Source organism: Thalassophryne amazonica, chromosome 7 (assembly GCF_902500255.1).
Source record: "Thalassophryne amazonica chromosome 7, fThaAma1.1, whole genome shotgun sequence".
Taxonomy (NCBI): domain Eukaryota; kingdom Metazoa; phylum Chordata; class Actinopteri; order Batrachoidiformes; family Batrachoididae; genus Thalassophryne; species Thalassophryne amazonica.
In genome coordinates, this window is record NC_047109.1 from 78257918 (window position 1) to 78282534 (window position 24617).

The following is a 24617-nucleotide window of genomic DNA, read 5'->3' on the forward strand; positions in this document are numbered from 1 at the left end:
TTACTCAAATGTTTATTTATTTACTTATTTATTTTAATCACAGTGTCTTTCCCAAAACTCTGCTAGAGTGAGCATTAAATGATCATTATCAGTATATGTAAGTATCAGAGTCTGACTGACTCCACTGTTTTCCTGCTATTCACAAAGAAATAATTTATATAGTTTGACTCTCCAGTCAATATCTCATAATTAAAATGTGTTAGGATCATAGATCTTCTATTTTCAGAAAAGCGTTACAATCGTACTTTCTTTGGAATTATCAGTACAGTCAAAACTTGCCATTTGGCATATTCACAATTACTCGCACTTCATTCATTTGTATGTGGTTGGTCTCAGAATCAAAAATCAGAATCAGAATTTTTATTAATGTTTTGCTGTGCAGAAATAATCTTCAATTAGTATGTATTTTTTCCTTTAATATTTATTTGTTGTAAAATATCAATGAAATGATCAAATTTAAGCATCCACAAAAACAATTAAGCACCATATACGGGCATAAATGCAAAAATGCAGTTACACGTAAAGAATATTGGAATACTATATATATACTATATATATATATATATATATATATATATATACACACATATGTATATATATGTATTATATATACGTAAATATGTTACAATTCACACACTTTGTTAAACGTATTACACTTTTTACACTGACACCTTATTACCATTTATTTCTTATATTGTTACACTAAAATTATGCAACTACTTACAAATACAAATTAGCACTTTAAATATTGGCACTACAGTTCTGTCACACGTCAGCATCACCCTGCCTCTGGCTTGACGGACTAGTCATATGGCGCAGTAGACCTCTGAAAGACTCAATAGAGGAGGCGGCCATGGTTGAATGAGATGTCTTGCAGGTCTAATGGAGTGGACTGGGTCCTGACAGCACCGTAGCTGGGGAAGTGATGCTGCACCAATGCATGCCCTGTCCTGCGTGTGCCACAGGCTCGGGTGCTTGACATCATTGGGGCTGTGCTCCACTCAGATGAGGTGGTTGCCACTGGCAGCTCTCAGACAGGTTGGGAAACCTTGATATTGAATGTGGCCGCTGCAGGGGTTGTTGTGGCTGATGCAGCGCTTGCTGCTGCTGCAGAGACATCAGAGACGGGACGGTGTCTCTCTCTCCCTCAGCCTGGACTTTGATTGCAAAACTTTTCCTCTGCTGGTACTCTGTGTGTCTGAAGAAAATATAGTTCAGAATCCTCCTGCAACTGCTGTTGCAGTTGCTGTTGTTCCTTTCAAATGAGTTTCTTAATTTGAGACTACACTATAGAAAGTTGGAAGTGTGCAGCAGTCTGGTCAGCAGCACATGTGGTGTCACTATAAAGAGATGCTGGTGCTTGTTGCATGTCATGCCTCCCTCGACAGAGCTTTATTTTAGTGCAAGACTGTGCATGTTGTCATCTCTCAAGATCGATAAGGCTGCTTATATTTAGGCATCTTACGTGATCTGTCAATAGGACATGAATAAGAGCCAAGTGGAAGTCAGGATTGGGCGATTTCTGCACAAACAGCAACAACTGACAATTAAAATGCAGAACCAAAAGGAAAAACTACATGTTTAACTGCCATTTAATTTAACTTCTGCCAGCTTTGTGAACAGGACAGACGCTTCACGCTTCTGCTGCCATAGATATGTAAAGTTGTGTGCTATAGAATTGCAAAGGTCAATTAAAGCACTAGCAAACCGTTTTAGCTCTTCCTCCCGAGAATGTCATAATTAGGCCCAGAGATCAAGCGGCTCAGTTAAAGCACTTATCAGGTGTGTTACCCGTGTTAATGAGCTGCCTTTGGTGTGGCACACAATAGCGATGTGCCCCCTCGCACCTCCACAAACGGTTGACTCCTCACATAATTACCTTTTTCTTTTCAGGGCCAAGCTTCAGTTTGTCAATTCCATTCATACTGTGCAGGAAAAAAGGAGGAAGCACTGAGCGCTTATGTCACTTGACTTCATTTGCAGAGCTACAACATTTGCAGTTGAGCAGTTGAGTGCACTCTAAGGCCTCGTCCCTCAGGCTCCGTGCAGTTGGTAGAAGGATCAGGAGGAAGCACAGGTCTGCAGGACGAAGGTGAGTTGTAAGGTGCCTTTCTGCTGAAGAGCCAAACAGAAGTGTCGCTTCCTCTGACAATATCCTGTGTTTTAAATGCGCAGCTCATTTGTCGTCTCAGAAATGTCATTAGGAAGTTTTTTGCTGTTATTTGATATGTTAAAGCTAATGCATTAAAAAACCCAGCTCTATTTGCTTTTGTGGAAAGTTAGGCAGATTTTTAGTTAGATTGTACTGTTAATAGACATATGATGAATTTTTTGACTACACCTCATTAGTGGCCTGAGGTGGAAGCTTTCACACACTATATTCAGACATAATTTCCAGTGCATTCTAGACGAGTGTGGGTTCTCCTTTTTCTGGCAGTTACAGAGATTTTAACCTGGAGTATATAAAAACTCTGTGTACAGCATAAGCTCAAAGATAATGATTTACAGGAAGGGCAAAATCAGGTGAACATAAATCCCCATTGTATTATTTATAAATTGTTCAAAGTGAGTCATGGATTAGAAAACTATTTTTAAAAAAATTGTTGCACAGAGAGAATTAATCTCAGCAAACTCATATGTGATGCCAATTTCTTTCTAGACATATTTGCATATTTTCACAGACTGTGCACACTCTGTAATACAGATGTTACGGTACAAATATTACTATAATCTTTATTTACCCAATATTACACACTGAGATGACACTATATTGAACCTTATTATAGAACAAGGACAAATACTGTCATGTAGAATAGCTACAAACAAATGTCAAATTTTGTTAAATATCTTTGTTATCATCAAGGGGTGGTGGCCAAGTGGTTAATGCGCTTGGTTTCAGTGCAGAAGGTTCCGGGTTCAAATCCCACCCCTGCCACATGTCTCCATGTAATGTGGAGTTGCGTCAGGAAGGTGATCAGCGTAAAACCTGTGCCAATTCAACATGCAGATCCACCTCAGATTTGCTGTGGCGACCCCGAGTGCAAACAAGGGAGCAGCCGAAGGGACTTACTATCTTTGTTATCATCTAAGTATTAGATTGGTTTTATTTTTGTGATACAGCAGTCAACCTGATGTTCTGGCAGTCAGATGCTATTATATTGTAAAGGTACTATGTGTCATGTCCAAAAATGCAGTTATATTTACTTCTGTTTGCATTGTAAATTTTTTTTTATTGTAACCTTTCCTATACCCCATGGGTAGGGTCATTGAAAAAAAAGTTCAAAGTTGCTGCTCCTTAGTTGCTTCATCCACATCATACACACTCAAAAGAAAATGACTCAGTGGATGAACTTTTTTCAAAGTAATATGACTGCTGTTCTTTTTTCCCACTCTACCTTCCACAGAACCTGGTTTTACTTGTTTTTTTTTACTATTAAAGGGCATTTCCCCTCTACAATGCTCTTGTTGCAGAGTACTTTTTAGACATGCTCTTTACAAACTTTTAAATGTGTTCTACCTCAATTTTTTGGAGAAACATTTTTACACTTAAAAATAGAGTAAATTAAAAAGCTGTGAACCCATTTAAATATACTTGATCTTGGTAAATCTAAGCAAAAATATTATGTATATTAGTCCTTCCAAATATTCTTATTTAAAATTTAGAAAACAATTAAGTATATTTCAAAAAATATAATTTGTTAAGCAAATGCTAATTTATTTCAATGAAATAAATAATAAATGTATATTTAACATAAAATTAACTTAAATTTTTAGGCATTTCATTTGGTAAATCCAGCTCAATCAACTGAATGTGTTTCAGAGATTTTATTAAGCCAGTATAGCTGTTTCTTACTGTGATATATACAGACACCGAATTACTTTTTAGAGTGAACGTGCCTTGAGGTTGTTTGTCCTGATTTTGTCCAAAAATAAATAAGAGTTGACTCATTTCTACCTTTGACCTCCTCAGCGATGCATCCATCCTTCTCTGTGACTCTTGAGCCTGGGTTGGAGCGCGGTATCCCACAGGGTCACGATCTATACACATTTGTAACCTCAGCAGCAGGTCACATGATGAGGACTCTACAGAAACCCCGCAAGTGTCGACCCTCCAAACGGAAGGTCAATCACAGGCGCTTCCTGCACAACATGATTCAGAGGTGTGTTTGATATCCAAAAAGACATCAACTCATATTTGAATGTCAAACTCTTGTTTAAAATCTTTCATGTTTCCTGAGATGCTTTTTCATCTTCATCTTAACAGACAGTTTGCAGATATCGAGGCATCAAACCACCGGCTCATATCAGCTCTTTACTTTAAAGAGGATGGAAAAATCACATCCTCACAGAAATCAGCGATGGGCGATGAGTTTGGCGGCTCCTTTCGTAGTGATTATCTAAGAGGTGCAGATCATTTCAGCATTCACATGGCTGCAGATGGCGGCACAAAGTCTAAAAATTCTGCCTGTTTGGGCTCACACGAAACCAATTACAGTGAAAGGAACCAGTCAGAGTTGGGGCATCTTTGGAAACAGCAATCAAAAGCTGAATCCATCATCTACATGGCTAGAAAGAAAAACCAAGGTGAAGAACTGCAAAGAGATAAGGGGTACACAAACCACAAACGGCTTGAAGTTGCAGCCGCAGAGTGTTTGCACACAGCAGAGCTCAGACATATCTTAATTTCAGATGATGAAAACTTGCTGAAGCCGGGCAACATGTCAGAAGGCACTCTCAAAGTCAATAACCCCCTTATGAAAGCGTCAGACACGAGCTTTGTGCAGCTTATAGAAACGCTGGACATCTCTCCTCCCTTCTCTCTTGAACTCTTCCAGGTGCCTCTCAACTCTTGTGACGTCCCCAGCCAAATGTTCTCAGATGTCTCTATGTGCACGCAGAGCTTCAGTGACACAGCAGAGAGTCAGTGGATGGATGTAGTCGATTTCTTGAAGGACATAGGAGACAGCGCGGATATGGAGGCTTGTTTTGAGAGTATTTGTGCAGGTCAAGGAGATGAGGGAGCGGAAAATGTTGCATTAACAAGCTTCTTGGATTGTTTGCCAGAAAAGATCTGCAGCGATGGATCAGAGCTGGAGGATCTGCATCACTACAATGGATACAGCCCTCATGGAAATGAGGAACTGTCCATGAACCGCTTTCACAGCGACCAGTGGAGCTCGCAGGCACTATTCACGAGACAAAGTGAAAATGCTCGACAGATGCAAACTAAGACTTTTCAGCCATCCCAAAATAAGGATTTAACTCAAAACCATCTTCCTTCTTTTGTCAACCTCCATTACGAAGGGTCAGAGCTGCTTCCTCAGGAAAGGAGACTGTGTACGGTTGTGAACGGTGAAAACACACAAAACTTGTTACATTCGAAGGAGTAGCTCAGTCTTTTTCTGCTCCTCTTTACAACCCCGAAAACCGCTTCGTACCAACACCGTCCTGTGAGGAGGACTGGCTCTGCACGGACATCCTCACAGACGCAGAGGCACCTCACTGCGAGACAAACATTTCTGCTGGAGGGGTTTGACTTCTTCAGTAGAGCAAGAGACAGGTGCTGCTGTGATGGCTTGTGGGCCGTAGGGGGCAGTACGGACTTTAACGCAATCTGTTCCTCAAAGTATTATAGGGGAAGACCAAAATCATGCATTCATTTTGTACCAGGTAATCTGGATTATAAAACAGTGTTTCTTAATTCATTTTTACTCTTGTGGTCACAAACATGTTTGCTGTACAGCGCTACTACAGCAGTAATTTTGGATTTTGTTTTAGATAAATGATGTGCATTCATTGTAAATACCGAGATGATAAAATGTGAGAAAAAAAAATTGTGAGTGATCAAGACCACACTGGATGTTTTGATATACCAGATGTTCTTAATTATGAACTGATTGTGAGGCTCTCAGAGTGTAATGAGCCTCTTCCTTTATTTAAGGGAGGTAAACTAGAAATCTAAGCTTACAGTAAGGTCCATAAATATTTGGACATTAACACAATTGTAATTTGCCCCTGTACACCATGGCAATGTGTGCAGTGTAGACATTTAACTTCAATTCTAGGGGTTTAAAATAAATATTGGCATGACAATTTAGGAATTTTGGCCATCTTTATACAAAGTCCCTCAATTTTCAGAGGCTATAAGTAATGAGCAAACTAAATGTACAGATCATTGATTAATATAAGGATAACTGGTGTCTACTTCTGCAACCCTCCCATCCTGTGCACCGGCAAAATTTCCTGTATATTTGTTTTGTAAATTGTGTCCGCTAGCATGGCCCAGGCAGAGGGTCGCCCTTAGAGTCTGGTCTGCTTGAAGTTTCTTCCTCAAATCATCAGAGGGAGTTTTTCCTTACCACTGATGCCTGCTTGCTCTTGGGGTTGGTTTAAGGTTAGACCTTACTTGTGTGAAGTGCCTTGACGCAACTTTGTTGTTATTTGGCACTATATGAATGACAGTTTCCACATTTTAAAGAGAATCTCCTCTGGGCTATAAAGGTGATGCTTTGTATTAAAAATCCTAATATTTAGTTTGTCCTTTTACTTATGACCTCTGAAAATGTGGGACTATGTATAAACAGAGACAATTATAATACCCCAGTCACACTAGAACACAAATGAGCCTGAATGTCATACGAATGAGGATTCAAACAAATGGCTCGTACAGCAAATGCACTCTACATTCTTGTTGCACTCGTGTTGGGAACCCTTTGGTACAGCGGTGGAGCTGCAGTCATACCGCATTCTGACTGCCATACGAATGCAGTACGACATTCATATGGCAATTCGTACGCAATTTGAACCATTTGAACTGCATTCGAGGGGCTGCACAAATTGTTCGAGCACGTCGAATCCTGGCCGAATGTCTTGACTGTCCTCCCTGCTAGAGCGAGAATGAGCATGAATGCCGTACGAATGGACATTCAATGGCATTTCTGCAATTCGAGCTGCATTTGAATTCCTTGCACAGCATTCATGTGGCATTCAACAAAATCTGCCAAATTCGCACAGCCAGCATGAATGTAGAGCACATGCACACCACTGTCGTGCTACGGGGAATATTCAAACAGCGGTCGAAGGGCAGTCATACTGTATTCGTGGTGCATTCGGAGCATTCTGATCGCGTTTGAGGGAACCTCAAAATGGATCAGGTATGCCAAATCCTGCCGGCACATTCCAATTGTGCCCCTGATGAGCTGGATTGTGGGGCGCGCAAAGTAAATATGTATCATTTGTTTGTATCATTTGTCACGAGAAACTTCTGGATCATCTTCAGCTCATTTCAGGCCATGATTATGTGCACTGGACGTGAACATTGTGCAATCACACTGAATACACGATGTGTCACGAGTCACACAGTGGGCCTCGTGTATCAATGTTGCGCACTTGTGGCGTAAACTTGAAATACACCAAAGTCGCCGTGACATGTATCAAGCAGTGCGCACCTGCCCATTTCTGGCATATGCCTGACGTGATCTTGATAAATGCGGCGGGTGGAAACGATCGTAATTATAATAAACACGCCCATAAATATTCAGACTCCGCTTCAGACACACCCTCATTTTACGACATGGAAGCCGGAAAGACGGTAATGAAAAAGAACTCCACCAATCACGACGCGTGCCAATAGAGCATCAAAAGCGGTCGTCGTATCAATTGTTTTGTATATAATCAATAAAGTGTTACAGTGGTCCCTCATTAATCGCTGGAGTTACGTTCTAAAAAATAGCCCGAAATACTCGAAACCACCGACGTAGTCAGCGTTATTTTTTACAATTATTATAGACGTTTCAAAGCTGTAAAACCCCTCACTACACAGTTTATACACTTTCTCAATCAGGCATGAACATTTTCTCACTTTTCTCTCGTGTGTAAACACTCTCAAAGTTCAAACCTTAGTAGGAAAATAATACCAAACTGTTTTCAGGCCCAAACATTTGTTTGAGAAATAAAAATAGAACGTTTTTCTATAAAAAATTATGATGGCATTTAGAACTAACGAATTAATTTTAACGATCAACGAACGAGGTTGGACACATAAGAAATTATTAATAGTGACTCACCAGTATGTCACAGATCGGGCCTCTGCGTCCTGGCGCTGCGCCTTTTCCCACTCACACCTCGCTGCAGCAGGTGTCTGTTTCCGTGTGATAAACACAGTTATGAGTAGTTGTTGGCGCTCTTTTCTCTTCTGGGCAACGCGATTCTTATAAACAGATACGCAGAACACAGAACACTGTAAAAAAAAAAGAGGCATGCAAAATTGGACTAAATACTCCGCGAGACTCCGAGGCCACGACAGGTGAACGGCGTTATAGCGAGGGACCACTGTATTCTCTTTTCACGTCAATAATTCTTGACATGTGGATATTTGCTCGCTCAATTAATAAGACACGCCTAATCTGTCAGATTTCTTTATTTTTTAAATTTATTTCTGTATTTATTTTATTGTGACAACCGAATGGAGACGACAAAACCTGGTTGCAGCACGGGCGAATTAAGGGAATGACGAAACTACAGTTATTATCAATTTCATAGTCTAAAACGATCACACCACATGAAGTTAAGCTCAGTGCTGCTCTGGCTCCAGGCTCAAAGTCTGGAGAAAAAGGCGAGCAGCGCTTTCTTTGCAGTCAGCGCTGTGGCCGCGGATCGTGCTCCATAACAATCCCGCAAAGGCGGGATTTGTATTGATTATTATGTAGTATAATCAGGAAAGTGTTATTTATGTAACATATGCATTGATTTGTATAATGGCACTGTTTATCATGTTGATCATCTTCATTTTATGCGGATTCCAGCGCTGGTTCATTTTGGTGTATAATTTACGCCACCTCTCGACCTGGTGTACATTTTCAGCGCAACGTACGCCAACGACCACATTGATAAATGCCAAGTAGCGCAGCCGTTTTGGCGTACACCCCATATACGCTCAAATATCGCCGTACGCAACGTTGATACATGAGGCCCAGCGTGACCATCTGGACAGGGACTAACAGCCATGTTAACATGATATTACAGATACATCCTCTGACACATGAGGTGGACTGACAATGGATGTATGATATCATGCAGTTTGCCATGTTCTGCAGCAACGAGTGCAGCTCCTTGGTGTTGCCTTTCTTGACAGCTTCTTGGAAAACCCTCTGCAGCGTGGAACAAGTCGACACATCCGACTGGCTCATGATTGCAGCTCGGCTGGAAGGTGTTGGACAAAGTAATCCTGCCTGCGTCCTTAAACTGATAATAATCATCTTCCACTGTTGAGTGTCTCTGCTCAATGCCACAGTTGGGTTAAGAGTAGTCTTTAATATGATGCACACTTTGTGCGCAAGCAAAAAACTTTTTTGAGTAGCACAGTTCCTGCAAGAATCTTACTTACACCTGTCAGTAATAACAGCTGTGGGTGTACACGTTTGTGATCAGATAATTATCTGTGATCCATAATAATCCAATCACACATGTACTCCACTGATGCAATGGTCAGGGGACCCTGGTTTACATGTAATTGGTCCATGGGTTGAATGCTATTCGACACCCAGCAGTGGTCTTCACAAGAGAGGACCACAGTGCTCACCCCCAGCCTTCCACCAGTTATACAGCTTCATGATGAAGCTGGTTAGTACAGTTGGTACAGAGGAGGATTTTCTTAAAAAGGAGATATGACACTTTAGTTACAAAATGCCAGAAGGTACATCTGAGATGGAAGACTAGATTTGATCTGTTTTGGTGAAAGGATATCCTTCTCCGCTCTACTCCACTATGAAGCTAAGAGTGGTGATGCAAAATGAAAAATTTGCACTGTGCACAATTTCTCCGATCACAGCCACATCCACAACTACTACAAGAGTCCAAGCTGTCATTGATGTTAAAGGGAAAATAGTATGTAAACTTTTTATCAGGGTCATTTGGGTAGTTTCTGTTGTCATTATCATTTAAAAAGAGTAAACACAGTTGTTTGACAATAAATGACTTCACTCAACATCTAACCATGAGTGAAAAAGGTTTTTGTAATATCACTCATATTCTCGTGTTGAATTTTGAGAGAGAGAGAAAAATAAATTTCATCCATTTTGGAATAAGGCTGTAACATGTGGAAAAAGTGAAGCGCTGTGAATACTTTCCAGATGCATTGTAAACGTCCAAAGTGGCTATAGTTACTTGAGCTACGTGAATGTGCTGTACATGATAATGTTTTTTGTGTCATATTCATAATAAAAGTGGATGACTGCTGTGACTGTGCTTCTAATAGGTGTGCCTGGTTTTGTGCCACATGTCGGGTCTTCAAGAAACACACAGACACAAAGATCAAAACCATTAATATATATTAAAGTTAACCCCAGTCAGATGTTTTATAATTACAGCATCATTAACAAAAAACAAGCCTAAAACAAAACGCATATCAAAAAGTGTCAAGTTCCAGTCTCCACAAACACACACTTACACACACGCACGCACACACGCAGGAGAGAGAGGGGAGAAAAAATGAACACACCAGAGAAGCACTGGACTTGCCTCTTGCTACAGTTGAACAGAACGTGTCTGTTCTCATTCCAGCAACTCAGTCCACGTGTCCACAGTCTGGACAATCATGTTTTCTTCATGCCACATTTGGACATTGTGATATTTGGAATTTAATCAGGAGATTGCATGTTGACGACACACCAGAGCTGTTCATTTGGCTTCATATCAGTGTGTTGGAGAGAGAAAACCTGACAAAGATGACAACGTCCAGCTGCCCAAGTAGGTTGACTCAAGTCAACTGGACGTGCTTAGTTCTTTGAAAACATTTCACTCTTCATCCTGAAAAGCTTAATCTGCTCTGGCTAGAGTAGTGAGAGTCCAACACCAAAAGGAATAACGTAATTTCGTATGTGGCTGGAATTTCTGAGAAACTCAGGAGATTTTCAACAAACACAAAAACCTGTTTCTTTTTTAAACTCAGAAATGCCATCAAACCGAAAGTAGTTCATCCTAAAGACTGCACACCACACATATACAAAAGTAATCTGGTGCATGCAATTCAGTGCAGCGAGGAGGGCAAAAAGCTCTACATCCACAAAACAAATAGCCACTCAAAAAACGAATGGCTCAACATAGGTGGACCAATACCTCAGGTCAGGACTCAGCCCACTACCAGCATCTGAGGAGAAAGAACACACCTTTGAAGATAAGTCTTCATGTTTTAGATGGGGAAGACGGTTGATTTGAAAGAGCTGTCAATAAGCCACCTTTGTTAAAGTGATGAAACCTTGTCTAATAAAAAGAGGTGTGGGGCCTGAGACACCACCTCTCTCCCACCTAAAGGTCTCTCCTTTGATAACACAGAGACTCAAAGATCATTCTCTCATCTCAAGAGGATCCAAGAACAACAGTAACTCACACCTGACCTCGTGTATTAGCGACTTTCATGACATTGGTGAACAAAGAGATGAGAAATATATGACTGTCTCATTATTGCAGCTAGAATGGATGAAGCTTTTCTGAATGAAAAGTGAAACAGGAACTAAACAGGTCCAGCTGACCTAACTCAACCTACTTGGATACCATGATCTGGATGACTGAGAATCTCGACAGACATCTCGCCAACATCCGGCTGCATTTACCCCTGTTGATAGGTAATGTTTAAAGTGCAGCATTTACACATAATTGTACAGTTGAAAAAAAATTACAATAACAGTAGTCCTTTGCACATTGCTAAAATGAAAGAAAATAAGTGTGCATACAGAAAATAAAAAATAAAACTTTCACAGGTCATTAAATATGTCTGGATTGAACTACCCCTTAGTTTTCTACTCCTGCCACATGTTGTGAACCTGTCTTAGCAAAGAAAAGAAAGAAAAAACAAAACAAAAACAAAGCTTGCTATGTCTTAAAAATGATCAGTGTAGGATGATAAGTCCATTAAGTGCTGCACATGCTTACTGCCTTTGCTTTGTCAGTGCAGATGCTTCACTGAAAGACATTTGTTAAATCTCATCCCACATGCTTTAAAACTCAAAAGAAAATAAGGAAAGCCAAGCAGCAAAGACGACCTCCGTTTACCAAAAACCGCGAGTCTTGTCCATCATCACAGTTAAACACCAACAGGATCAGAAATCCTGTTATATTGTAAATATATATATATATATATATATATATATATATATATATATACACACAAAAATTTTAAACAAAACTTTTGTAACTATTCCAAGACTTTTCTTGCAAATTCAATCATGTCATTTTTAGTTCTGAGTGAAAGTGAAAGCACCAGTGACATTAATGTTCAGCATGTGTGTCCAACGTCGTCCTGGACAGACGTGATGCTGTGACAGGCAAAGCCATAAATAAAAGATCTTGAGATAACAAAACAATCCCAAAAAACCCCCAGAAGAAACACGTGCTGGCAAACATATTTTGTCTAAAGAAAACCAATGTTAAAACCAGGTTTCACAAACAGCATCTGTTCCACTTTGATTGACATCTCACACGCACGTCTTTTTGACCTTTGACAGCTAAAGTTTAAACTACTGTGTGTCTGCACTATTACATCAGTCTAAAACTACCAGTGTCTGAAAGTTTTTTTTCTTTCTCATGCTGTAATCTTTGACACAGATTTTTTTTTTCTACAAAGGAAATCATTCAGCAGAGTCAGAGGATGATGCGGTCTAATTTTCTATTCTAATCAAATGCTATGCTAACTACAATTTTAAGTCCCTTTTTTAATTCCTACGCCCACCTTTTGGTTAAACAAAAACTAGGTCATCAATAATTTACACAATTAATCAGTAAAAACACAATTACAATGTACAAGATGTGAAAGATTTAAAATGTGATGCATTTGTTTGTAGTGGGTTGTAAAAACAAAATCTCATCATTTTCTCTGGTTTAGATTACAAAATAAATGATTCTATTCTCTGCAGGTTATTTTGCTGCAATAGAAGATTTATATGTTTGCACTTGCTTTTCACAACAGCAATGAGGTCCAAATAAGACACCAGGAGGTGTTTTATGGGGAAATTCACCTGTGAGATGTGATGGTTTAACGCTGACAGAAACAAATCTGTGCGGATGATGGGTAACAATCTGACTGACCCCAGAGCCAACTAATCAGACCCACATGCAAGCTGGAACAGAAAACAGGTAATTAGAATCATTATCATATACCTATAAATGATACGCCAATATGAGTGGATAAAATACTACAGAATAAATAGCAATACACCCTTTTCGCAGACGGGTAATATTTTACATACCACCCGAGTAATCAGCCAATCCGGACAGCGGAGCGGCGCCACGACGAAGAGGCGCGGTCAGAGGAACTGTGAAATACTGGTGAGTCACTATTAATAATTTCTTACGTGTCCAACCTCGTAGGTTGATTGTTAAAATTAAATTCGTTAGTTCTAAAAGCCATCATAATTATTTATAGGAAAACGTTCTATTTTTTCTACTAAGGTCTGAACTTTGAGTGTTTACACAGGAGAGAAAAGTGAGAAAATGTTAATGCCTGTTTGAGAAAAGTGTATAAAGTGTGTAGTGAGGGGTTTTACAGCCTTAAAACATCTATAATAATTGTAAAAATTGTAATAACGCTGACTACTTCGCGGATTTCGCCTATCGCGGGTTATTTTTAGAACGTAACTCCTGCGATAAACGAGGGACCACTGTATATGATAAAATCGTTATCAAGTTGTTGACCAATGAATATGGCTTTACACCCTTCAGAAAACCATACAACATTTATCATCTTCGGCCTCAGGGTGCATGGTTTTCTTCAGGGTGTATAAAGCCATATTCATTGGTGAACAACTTGATAGCTAATAATATCTAACACGTTTCCATTAAAGAAATCATTTCATATCTAACTACAATGTTTGATAATATTCAAATTTATTGAAAAAAGCTGTAATATTTAATGTAATACAAGTACTAGTGGATATTTGCTACTTTTCACCATTGTTTCTGAAAGCTGGGGTGCATGAGCTGATATTTTGGTTTGGTATCACTTCAATATTGGCCAAAATTACTGCATCAGATATTGGGGGTGGGGGACCCCAATCCAATCCGAGTCTTCTATTGCACATTTGTATCATGTATTCAGTGATGCATGTTTGCCTTTAGGGAGAAGAACATTTGTTTGACAGTTTGTTCATGTTTTGTTAGATGGCTAGGTTACCAAAGTACACCCAGACTAATGTATTTATTAACAGCTAAGTTGTTTTATGACAAGGAAAACAGTATCAGATTGATATCGTAGACATTGAAGATTCTGGTATATGTATCGGACTAAGGGTGACCAGATGTCCCACTTTGTGGTCCAAACTGAGATGGTTTCCGGCGTTGTTACTGACAGTCAGGCTTCACACGCATTTCAAAACTGAAGCCTGACTGTCAATAACAATGCTAGAAACCATCTCAGTTTGGACCACAATGTGGGACATCTGGTCACCCTAGTCGGACTTCAAATAAGTGATATCATACTATCCCTACTGTGGACTACTACTTTGTTGAAACTTTCTAATCCAGATTACGTCACATTCAATTTTTTTAAACGCTTACTGACGTACGCAGATGTCACAAATCATATTTGAAATTTCTGTTCCATAAATTCACCAATGTAATATGAATGAATGTGGATTGTCTCAACACCTTTCAGAAGTATTTTAACCCCATGATCGATTTCACACCCCGTTTTAAAACTAGACAGTACACATTGCCTCCTCATTAAAGGTTAAACATGGCTTAGTTTGAAATACCTCCTACTGCAACAGACAAGACCAACATAATGTTTGCATTCTGTACAGCATCATCAAATTAAGTGTAATAATTAAGTTCCACAATTGTAGTTTAGTTTCTCAGAAAGTAATTACTGTTGTAGAATTTCCAGTCTTTGTTGTAATAAGTGTCACAATTTTAAAAAAGAAAAAAAAAAAGGCAGTTGCCTCTTTGCAGAATGTGTTTGTGTCATTACACTTTTCCTGTGTTAGTTCCAAAAAATGGAGGCAAAAAGTATTATTGTATGAGTGAGAACATTTTAGAGTCTATAGCATTTGATATGTGTGTCTGCATCATTTTGTTTAATTACCTTTACAACGTACAGAGTGCTTTGTGCATGTCGCTCTTTCACCCCTGAGAGGTTGACGGCTGTGTGTTTTGTGTGAGTCTGCATGTCACTCTGTGTTGTTGATGCTGTATTGTGAAGAAGGCTCCAAGCTGTTCTCTGAGGAAGGTGTTGGGGCCCGTGGGAGTCCAGAGGAAGGGGTTGGTGAGGCAGGTGGATCCTCTGAGTCTGAGTTCTCATATGACAGGTCATCGACCAGGGCTCTGCGCCCACGCATTGCCAGTGGCAACGGAGCACGCCTGCACAAAGACAGTGAGTTATTTCCCACACAGAACAGGGAAAACTGAATACCAAATTTCCTGAAAATCTGACCAAGCGATAAGTGGTAGATAATTAAAAGAGGACCCAAAACAGAGCCCTGAGGAATGCCAGTAGTGACTGACAAGTGCTGTGATCTCAAAAATTGAGAAATAACAGCTGTAACAACAGAACACTGCTTAAATATGTCAAAAATTTAATGATGTAAATTATAAAATCAATTAAAATAATACACTGATTTAGTAGAACAGTAGAAAAACTGCTGAGTATTCAGGCAGTATAATAATAGATTATAATTCACAACATAAAATACTGTACATTAAAGACTATATATCATTTAAATATAGATAGATTTGAAAAATTATAAATAATCACCACGTATTATATTTAATGCACTTATTTTAATTGCCTTTCTACTGCCTTGTTGTAGTAAGTCCCTTTGGCTGCTCCCTTATTTGCACTGATAATTTACTGTACTTAAAAAAAAAGGTAATTTAAAATGAGCCTGTAATCCTATGTTGGGATGGGACATTTTAAAGGGATAATCTCTGAAACAAATGCAAACAAATGTGTTGCATCAATACTGAAGTACAAAGAAGAAACATGAACTCTCTAAAAACAGGTAAACACAAGAGAACTCTAGAACAATTTTTTGACTCCAAAAATATTGATGCATTTTGAAACTGTTGAAGGTTTGTCTGCATTTACATTTGTATAAACACCTGTATTTGTGAGTTATAATCAGCTAAAATAATAAATTATGTTTTTGATTAATTCAAACTCTTGACTGAATTAATATATTAGTTTAGGTTAAACTGATACAGTAAAATAAAAACTTTAACACTAAGATCACTGTCACAAAATAAAACCATAAAAGCAACATACGACTGTACAGATTAAGATTTGCATATGTAAAAATGGCAATAAATTTCATTTTTAAAAGCTGTATGGTTTTGGTGATTACTAAGTGTTGTTAAAGGGACAGATAAACATGCCACTGTGCCAAAATTACCAAAAGACTTTATTTGAAGAAGTAAATCATCACATAGAAATGTCTATATCTGTAATCAATTAACACAGTCAAAGAGGACTTATAAAATAAACAAAGCTTTTTTTTTGCATTGAGCTTCATATACACACACACACACACACACATACACACACACACACACACACACACACACACACACACAGTAACCTACTTATCTGATCTCTATTCAGGAACGCTGAGTGGTGATGTGACGCACACAGATGGACAGTGAGTCAGTGTTAGATGGACACAAACGGATGCAACAAAAGAGCAAAGCAAAACAAATCATAAGTCACGTTAATGGGGACAACATAAGAAAAAACTAAACAAAAACAAAACAAGAATTCATTCTATTATTTACCACTGCTCTGCACACTCGTGCACAATAGGGATACAATGTTTTTGCAAACCCATAGTTCTGTATCATATTCTGATGAGCTTTTGCAATCTAATCACCACTGAAGTCTTACAAACACTAAGAATTTACTAAAATCCAAGAGTGCTGTGCAGCCTTGCCCATATTCAAACAGGGTTTGCATGAGAGTACAAACATGGGCTCATGGATGAACCTTTTAGTTCAAACTTGAGTTCACTTTAGTTACATATGCATAAAAAGTCATCTAAATATGATACAGGAAACTGTTTTTTTTAAAAGTTGTGTCCCGACTGCACAAGTTAAGGGGTGCATGGCTGGTTACCTGAGTTGGCTGCGAAGTGTGGAGATTTCCCGCGACATGCTCTGACCGCTGTCGGCCAGCTCCTCCAGCTCCCGCTGGAGCTTCCTCTTCTGGGCATTGGAGCGAGAGTTCTCCTCCTCCACCTCCTCCAGCTGACGCTTCAGCTGCTTCAGTCGGACCATGGACTTTTCCAGCTGCAGGGGCGGGTAAAGCACGTAATGGAGGAGAAAAGAGCAGAGTGCATTTCAGCACACACACAGTAAAGAGCGATTATTCTGCAACAAGTGAGGACTGATTAAATCTGTCAGATTACTACAGGCAATATTTTGGGAGGGCAGTTAATGTCTCTGTTTGGCTGAGGGATTTATTTTCAGAGTGGAATATGTCCCACACAGAGATATAAGGGATGGATTAGGATTAGGTCGGACTGATCTGGAAAAATCAGCAATTTTAAATTTTGGGGTTTTTTTTAGCAAACACTTTGTGCACTGACAAGCAATGAGAGCAAAAGACTGACACTTAACAACTGACTGAGCAACTGACCACACTTTGTTAAATAATTAATTACTGCTCTATTTTTGGCTTTTCAATTTGTGCAGGTGGAGTTGGCTAAATATGTCTGCGATTTGGCTGCTACAGCTGGGACACCATTAATTTTCTCACCTGCTCTTGATACTGGTCTGCGTGTCTCTTCTCATCCTCTGCCTGCATCATCACCTCCTTCAGTTTCTTCTCAGTTTTTCGCACCAGTTTGTTGGCAATGGCTCGTTCCCTGACAGACAGTAAAGGTCACCAATAATTGCACAGTACACCAAGCATTTCAAAAAGTCTACTGAACTAAAATATGGATTTCATATCATTTGCAGGGGCAATTTTCTTTTTTGATCGAATGCATCATTATACTCCACATGTCCAATAATGTAGTATAATTGCTGAAAAATGCTTAAATGTGTAACTATAACAGGATGGTGATGTCACTTTGGGCTGTGTTCTCTGTCACAAATCACTTCATTCACGGTCATTAAAATGATATACTAATATATAATATATGATGACATAAATAATTTACCATTTTATTTATTCCACAGAAGCTTTGATGTGAGTGATGTAAAACTGAGACTAGTTTTCAGAAGATGCAGCAGTAACACTGATGGACAGACAGACGGATGGCACAGGCAGGGGCAGATCCAGTATTTTGTAATGGGGGGCTGTGGATTTGTGACTGTGTCTCAGATGAGGTTCCTTGGGAGGGGGTGGAGCATGCACCGCCACAAAAATTTTGAATTTTGTCAGTGCTATTTCCTGCATTTTGCTGTATATTTCCCCACAAAATGTAGTCACAGAGAAAATATAGGTTATAACCTGTTTTTTATTAATTTGAACTTGTATTGCGCAATCTTGAATATGATGCTATGACATTATGATGACACGTAACAGAAAACATTTGAAGTGTCTTTGGCTAAAAAAGGCGAACAAACTTGCTACACCTTCCTGAGTCATGATCTGGTACAAATTTATCTAGCTGAGTCACTTGTTGCTGAGTAGAACGTTTAGAAACAGCATTCAGAGGGTTTTTTTTGCCCCCCCCCCCCCCCCCCCCATGCCTCCCCTGGATCTGCCCCTGGGCACAGGGTAGAGCAACCACCGTCAAGGTCACTTTGATCTTGTTTTTGTTTTGAAAAATTAATTTTCTCTCACTGTCTCTCTTGCTCCAGCTGCTCCTCCATTGACTCGATCTTGGCCTCCAGAGCAGCAACACTGAGTCTGTGTTTGCCCCTCACGGCCCCCTCCAGCTCACTGAGCCGGACCTTTAGCTCCTTGTTCTGCCTCTCCAGCTGCTCCCGAGCTGCCTCTGCCTTGTGGGTCAGAGCTCTCTCTCCTTGCAGCTGCACGGTCAGCGTCTCCACCTGTACCATAAGCAGAGCAGCAGTGACACATGTGTGTTTTCAGGCTTACTGAGCGTGCAGAGGTGTCATGACAGAAACAAAGAAAAATGGGTAACGTGATGAAGTCACCTGGAGGATTGCCTTTCTTTGTCTCTCTGCTACTATTTCAGAGTTACTCTGCTCCTCCTCCAGCTCCTCCTCCAGCTGAGTGATGCGGGATTCTAAGCGCCGCTTCTCTTCAGACATGGCTGACCTGGACGGACACACACACACACACACACACACACACACACACACACACACACACACACACACACACACACACACACACACACACACACACACACACACACACACACACACACACAGTGTCAGTAATACATGCACCAGTCTCCACACACATATCAGAAAGCTTATTAACAGCATATCAGCAGTAAAGTGATACTGACTTTCCAGAAGTACTGTTGAACATGTTATCAGCCATCATGTCTCTCTCCTGCTGGGCCTGTCTCCGCTGCCTCTCAGACACAGACAACTCCTACATGCATAAAAATGCAACGCAGAATTAAAAACAGCACAACACTGACACCTACAGCTTATGAGGTGAATTACATGTGTGTGAGTTCAGTTTTTCTACAAACTCACTTCAGTGAGCTGCAGGACCTCTGCCTCCAGATTTTGGATTTTCTTCTCACTGTCCTTGGTTTGGGCAAGCAGGTCATCACGAGACAGTTTGTGCTCATCCAACTCACGAAGAACTTCCTTCATTTGGGTCTTAAAAAAAAAAAAAAAAAAAAAAAAAATCAAAGACCTTTTAGAATTCAGATAAAATCAGGTACAGAGCATTATTGTCACGTGGAGCCCGCTATACCTGCAGCCTCCGCAGCTGCTTCATAGTATCCTCTTTTCCACGGGTGGCTGTTTCCACTTGGGCCTCAGCTTCCTGTAACTCTGCATCCAGCTGTTTCTTGGACGACATAGCCTGAGACCGTAGACTCCTCTCCTCCTCCAGCTGGAGTTCCAGTTCTTTTACCTGGTAAGACAGAAGAACAAAGTGGACTTTAGTGTGATGTGGAAAGAAGGACGAAGTCTTCTCATCTTTTCTTTGCCACTACACCTGTTTGCTGAGGGCCTTCCTCTTCTCCTCTCCCTTCTCCTCACTTGTGCTGAGCTCCCTCTCAAACTGGGCTTTCAGTGCCTGCAAGGTGACCTCCAGTCTCAGCCTCGAGTTTTCCACCTCTGTCAGCTCCTCCTCCAGTTCCTGTGTCTGAAGTCGCAGGTTCTGCGCTTCTGTTTCAAGAGCCCTCCGTGAGCGTTCCAGCTCGTGGACCTAATGCAAGAGCAGAGAACAATGTAAGAACAGAAGGAAATAACAACGGAGATGGAACAACAGACACAGATTCTTACATTCTTGCCAACATCATCCTGCTGGTTGACGAGTTGTTCCATTTCTAGGCGGTGCTGCTTGTTGACTCTCTCTAGCTCTTCCTTCTGCTCCTGGACCTCCTACAGACAGATGTATAGAAGATTAATCACCATAATTCCAAAAACAAAATTTGCAATTGTAGTAACACCCATATTCCACAGGGCACCTTTCTACTATGATCATCCACACTCCAAAAAACTGCAAAAACAGGATGAAACAGCTTAATCTGATTTCCTTCTAACAGGCTGGTTTATAAAGTGCAGACCTGGCAACCCACCCGAATACAAAAGTAATAAGCTGTGCACTCGGCCAGAACCACAACAAACGCTGCTTCAGCTTCAACCTTTTACCCCGAAGGAGCACGAGGAATACCCCGTTTAAAGACGTTCGAACATTATTGAAGCTGTTAAGATTACAAACGCTTGGAAGTTACCACGTACTACCGACAATTTGGCGAGTCAGGATGAAATTTTTGAACAGTTCAAAAATTTGACCCTGATTTGAAAACTGATGCCGCTGATGGCCGTAACTACTACGTATATCAAGTTCGTTCAAGACTGATAAAGACTGATCAAGAAGTTACTGTGATGTTTCAAAATGTACCCTGATTTGCTATTTGGGATTAAATAGGAGGGCTCCGTGAAATATCCCCATAACAGAAAAAAGTTAACTTATTCAGCATGGTAGAACCAATAATGAAAGGAAAATGCTGTGATGTATAACTACATATCTTATTTTGTGCTGTGTTGAGTACTTCACCTGGTGGGTTCTGGACAGTGACAGAAATCTTGTCTCTTTTTCTCGGCTTTCTGCTTCTGCTCTGTCCTTCTCTTCTGCCAGCCGAGCAGAGGTTGCCTTTTCCTCTGCCAGACACTGGAGGTGGGGAAAAGCACAGAGGAAAACAGCAGTCAAGACGTTGCAGGAATATTTGCTGAAACCTTTGCAGCACGTGCATGAAAGCAAACAGCTTTCCTTTCTATTTTTCTACCTGCCACGATCTCAACACCTTCTAACCTGGTCAAACTTCTTTTGCCTCTTCTCCAACGCGGTGCAGTTCTGCCTCTCCCTCTGCAGGGCGAGGGTCATGTCCTCAATCTCCTCCCTCAGTCTCTGCCTCTGCCTCTCTACCCTCTGTTTCTCCTCTTCCTTCTGCTGCTCCCTCTGGATGGCACTGTCCAGCTCTCTTTGCAGTTTTCTGTGCAGATCCTCCCCAGCTTCCACCGCTGTCTTCACCTCCTCCGACTGCTTACGCAGTTCAGCCAACTGCAGAAATGGCGTGGAGTTTTTCAAATGTCGTTGACATATTTCCTTAAACTTCACTAACAAATAACCACATATTTTTGGTCTGTCTTCACAGTGTGAATGTGCTTTAAAAAGAAATGATAAAAGCAAATATGGATTTCTGTGTTTTTCTGAGTCAGTTGGGAAAACAAACATCTAAAAGCTGCAAACACTACATTCATGAAATGTGTCAACTGCAGTGTTGGATTTACTCTGTTCATTAAGCACAGACAAATTATTGTCCAAAAACTACATCAACTGATTATACTAGTACTTGTCTATCCACTTAAACTGGACAGCATGAAAGGATTTCTGGCACATTAAGTTTAATGGATTAGTGCCAACTTGTCAGGTGCACAGCGGACAGCAGCCACCAAAACTCCCTGAGGTGAAGCCTGCAGCAAGGTGTTTTTTTTCCTTTTTCCATGAGTATTCTTATTTTGTTGTTTCAATTCAATTTGCTCATGTATTTTATGCAATTAATGTCACATCTCTCTGAGATAGAGAGAGCGAGATACAGTTGTATGCAAAAGTTTGGGCACCCCTGATCATTTTCATATATTCCTTTATAAATCATTGGTTGTTTTAGTTAAATATATCATATAGCAGATAAACACAGTGATATTTGAGAAGTGAAATTAAGTTCACAGGATTTACAGAAAGTGCGCATTAATTATTTAAACAAAATTAGACAGGTGCATAAATTTGGGCACCCCAACAGAAAAAATACGTCAATATTTAGCAGATCCTCCTTTTGCAGAAATAACAGCCTCTAAAAGCTTCCTATAGCTTCCAATGAGAGTCTGGATTCTGATTGAAGGTATTTTGGACCATTCTTCTTTACAAAACATCTCCAGTTCAGTCAGGTGTGTTGGTTTCCGAGCATGGACAGCCTGCTTAAAATCACACCACAGATTTTCAATAATATTCAGGTCTGGGGACTGAGATGGCCATTCCAGAATGTTGTACTTGCTCCTCTGTATAAATGCCTTAGTAGATTTTGAGCAGTGGTTAGGGTCGTTATCTTGTTGAAAGATCAAGCCCCGGGACAACTTCAACTCTGTCACTGATTCTTGAACACTGTTCTCAAGAATCTGCTGATATTGAATGGAATCCGTGTGACCCTCAACTTTAACAATATTCCCAGTACCTGCACTGGCCACACAGCCCCACACCATGATGGAACCAACTCCAAATTTTACTGTAGGTAGCAAGTATTTTTCTTGGAATGCTGTGTTATTTTTCTGCCATGCATATCGCCCCTTGTTATGTTCAAATAACTCAATTTAGTTTCATCAGTCCATGTTCCAAAATGAAGCTGGATTGTCCAAATGTGGTTCAGCATACCTCAAGCGACTCTGTTTGTGGCAGGTATGCAGAAAAGGCTTCCTCTGCATTACTCTCTCATTCAGTGTCTCCTTGTGCAAAGTGCGCTGTATAGTTGAACGAAGCACAGAGACACTATCTGCAGCAAGGTCATGTTGTACGTCTTTGGAGCAGGTCCGTAGATTGACTATGACTGTTCTCACCATCCTTCGTTTCAGTTTATCTGAGATTTTTCTTGGCCTGCCACTTCGGGCCTTAAATACTACTGTGCCTGTGGTCTTCTATTTCCTCACTATGTTCCTCACAGTGGAAACTCACAGCTGAAATCTCTGAGATAGCTTTTTGTATCCTTCCCCTAAACCATGATGCTGAACAATCTTTGTTTTCAGGTCGTTTGAGAGTTGTTTAGAGGCTCCGATGTTGCCACTTATTAGAAGGGATGCAAAGAGGGCAAACATTTGCAAATGGCTACCTTAAATACCCTTTCTCATGACTGGATTCACCTGTGTAAGGAGGTCAACGGTCAGTGAGCTTACCAAACCAATGTTGTGTTCCAATAATTAGTGCTAAATGTATTCAAATCAATAAAATGACAAGGGTGCCCAAATTTATGCACCTGCCTAATTTTGTTTAAATAATTATTGCACACTTTCTGTAAATACTAGAAACTTTTCAACATTTCACTTCTCAAATATCAGTGTGTTCATCAGCTATATGGTATATTTAACTGAAATTTCGGATCCAGACAACCAATGATTTATAAAGGAAAATCATGAAAATTATCAGGGGTGCCCAAACTTTTGCATACAACTGTATCTTTTAAAATGAGCGTTCCCCCCTCTTCCCATTTCATTTTTTTTATTCTTTGTCTACAGTGGCCACAACACCCAGTCATATAGACATTACACCATTGCAGATGACTGGTGATGATATGTGCAGACAAGCAGAGTGTTAGTGCGTTAGGTCCCCTTCACACATAGTACGAATGTGGTCAAATTGCACATGAATTGCACATGAAGCAAGAATAGTACACAATATGTGTAAAATCGTAGCTGCCTCTCATGCCTCGTATACTTGTTGCTACAACCATTTGCACACAACAGTGGCTGAAAGACTGAGTGTGGCCTGCGAGAGCCCATTCAGTCCCTCTTGTGGCAGGTGTCGGCCAGATTCCAGGTGAGACACAAGAACATCTACACTGTTAGCTTGGCACTTAGAAAATGGGTGGCCATTCGTGCTGTTAGCACGAAACCAGTCAGCAGACGATCACTGTCAAGCTGGATGTGAAATATGTCTAAGTGCCCCTATGAGTGTGGCTTTGCAAACAGCAACACACATGTGGTCTGCATATGTATCGCACATGTCCACAAGACACACTTGTCAGGCCAGACGCGTGCAGGGCCGGCTAGACATGCCGCCAGCAGATGTGGACATGATAAGAGCGCCCTGCTTCATCATTCATGTGATTTCATGACTGAGTCTGTGACCATAGGTCATCTACAGAGGAAAAGATGGTTCATATTTGTATTGCCCGCTTGATAAAAGGGATTCAATAAAATGCAGTGTTTTTATATGGTGTATGTGTTTTTTTTTTTTAAATACGTCCATGTCCTTCTTGATATCA

The 24617-nt window shown here is 40.3% G+C and overlaps 1 protein-coding gene across 4 annotated transcripts in view; it reads right to left on the reverse strand.

Moving 5' to 3' along the window:
• Nucleotides 1-13927: 13927 nt before the first annotated feature.
• The window catches only part of myh14 (myosin, heavy chain 14, non-muscle), a 99988-nt gene continuing 89298 nt past the window's right edge, over nt 13928-24617 (reverse strand). For 2 of the 4 annotated variants that reach the window (XM_034174653.1, XM_034174652.1), the window contains exons 33-44: nt 21401-21649; nt 21146-21259; nt 20368-20466; nt 20078-20290; nt 19832-19993; nt 19606-19734; nt 19410-19498; nt 19090-19213; nt 18773-18981; nt 17738-17846; nt 17096-17268; nt 13928-15348 (exon numbers count right to left, since the gene is read on the reverse strand). In XM_034174653.1, the coding sequence (XP_034030544.1) occupies nt 15159-15348; nt 17096-17268; nt 17738-17846; nt 18773-18981; nt 19090-19213; nt 19410-19498; nt 19606-19734; nt 19832-19993; nt 20078-20290; nt 20368-20466; nt 21146-21259; nt 21401-21649 (1860 nt within the window). In that variant the 3' untranslated portion in view covers nt 13928-15158. Of the gene's footprint in view, nt 15349-16569; nt 16594-17091; nt 17269-17737; nt 17847-18772; nt 18982-19089; nt 19214-19409; nt 19499-19605; nt 19735-19831; nt 19994-20077; nt 20291-20367; nt 20467-21145; nt 21260-21400; nt 21650-24617 lie in introns of those variants that run through there. The other 2 variants (XM_034174654.1, XM_034174655.1) reach the window with 2 other exon arrangements.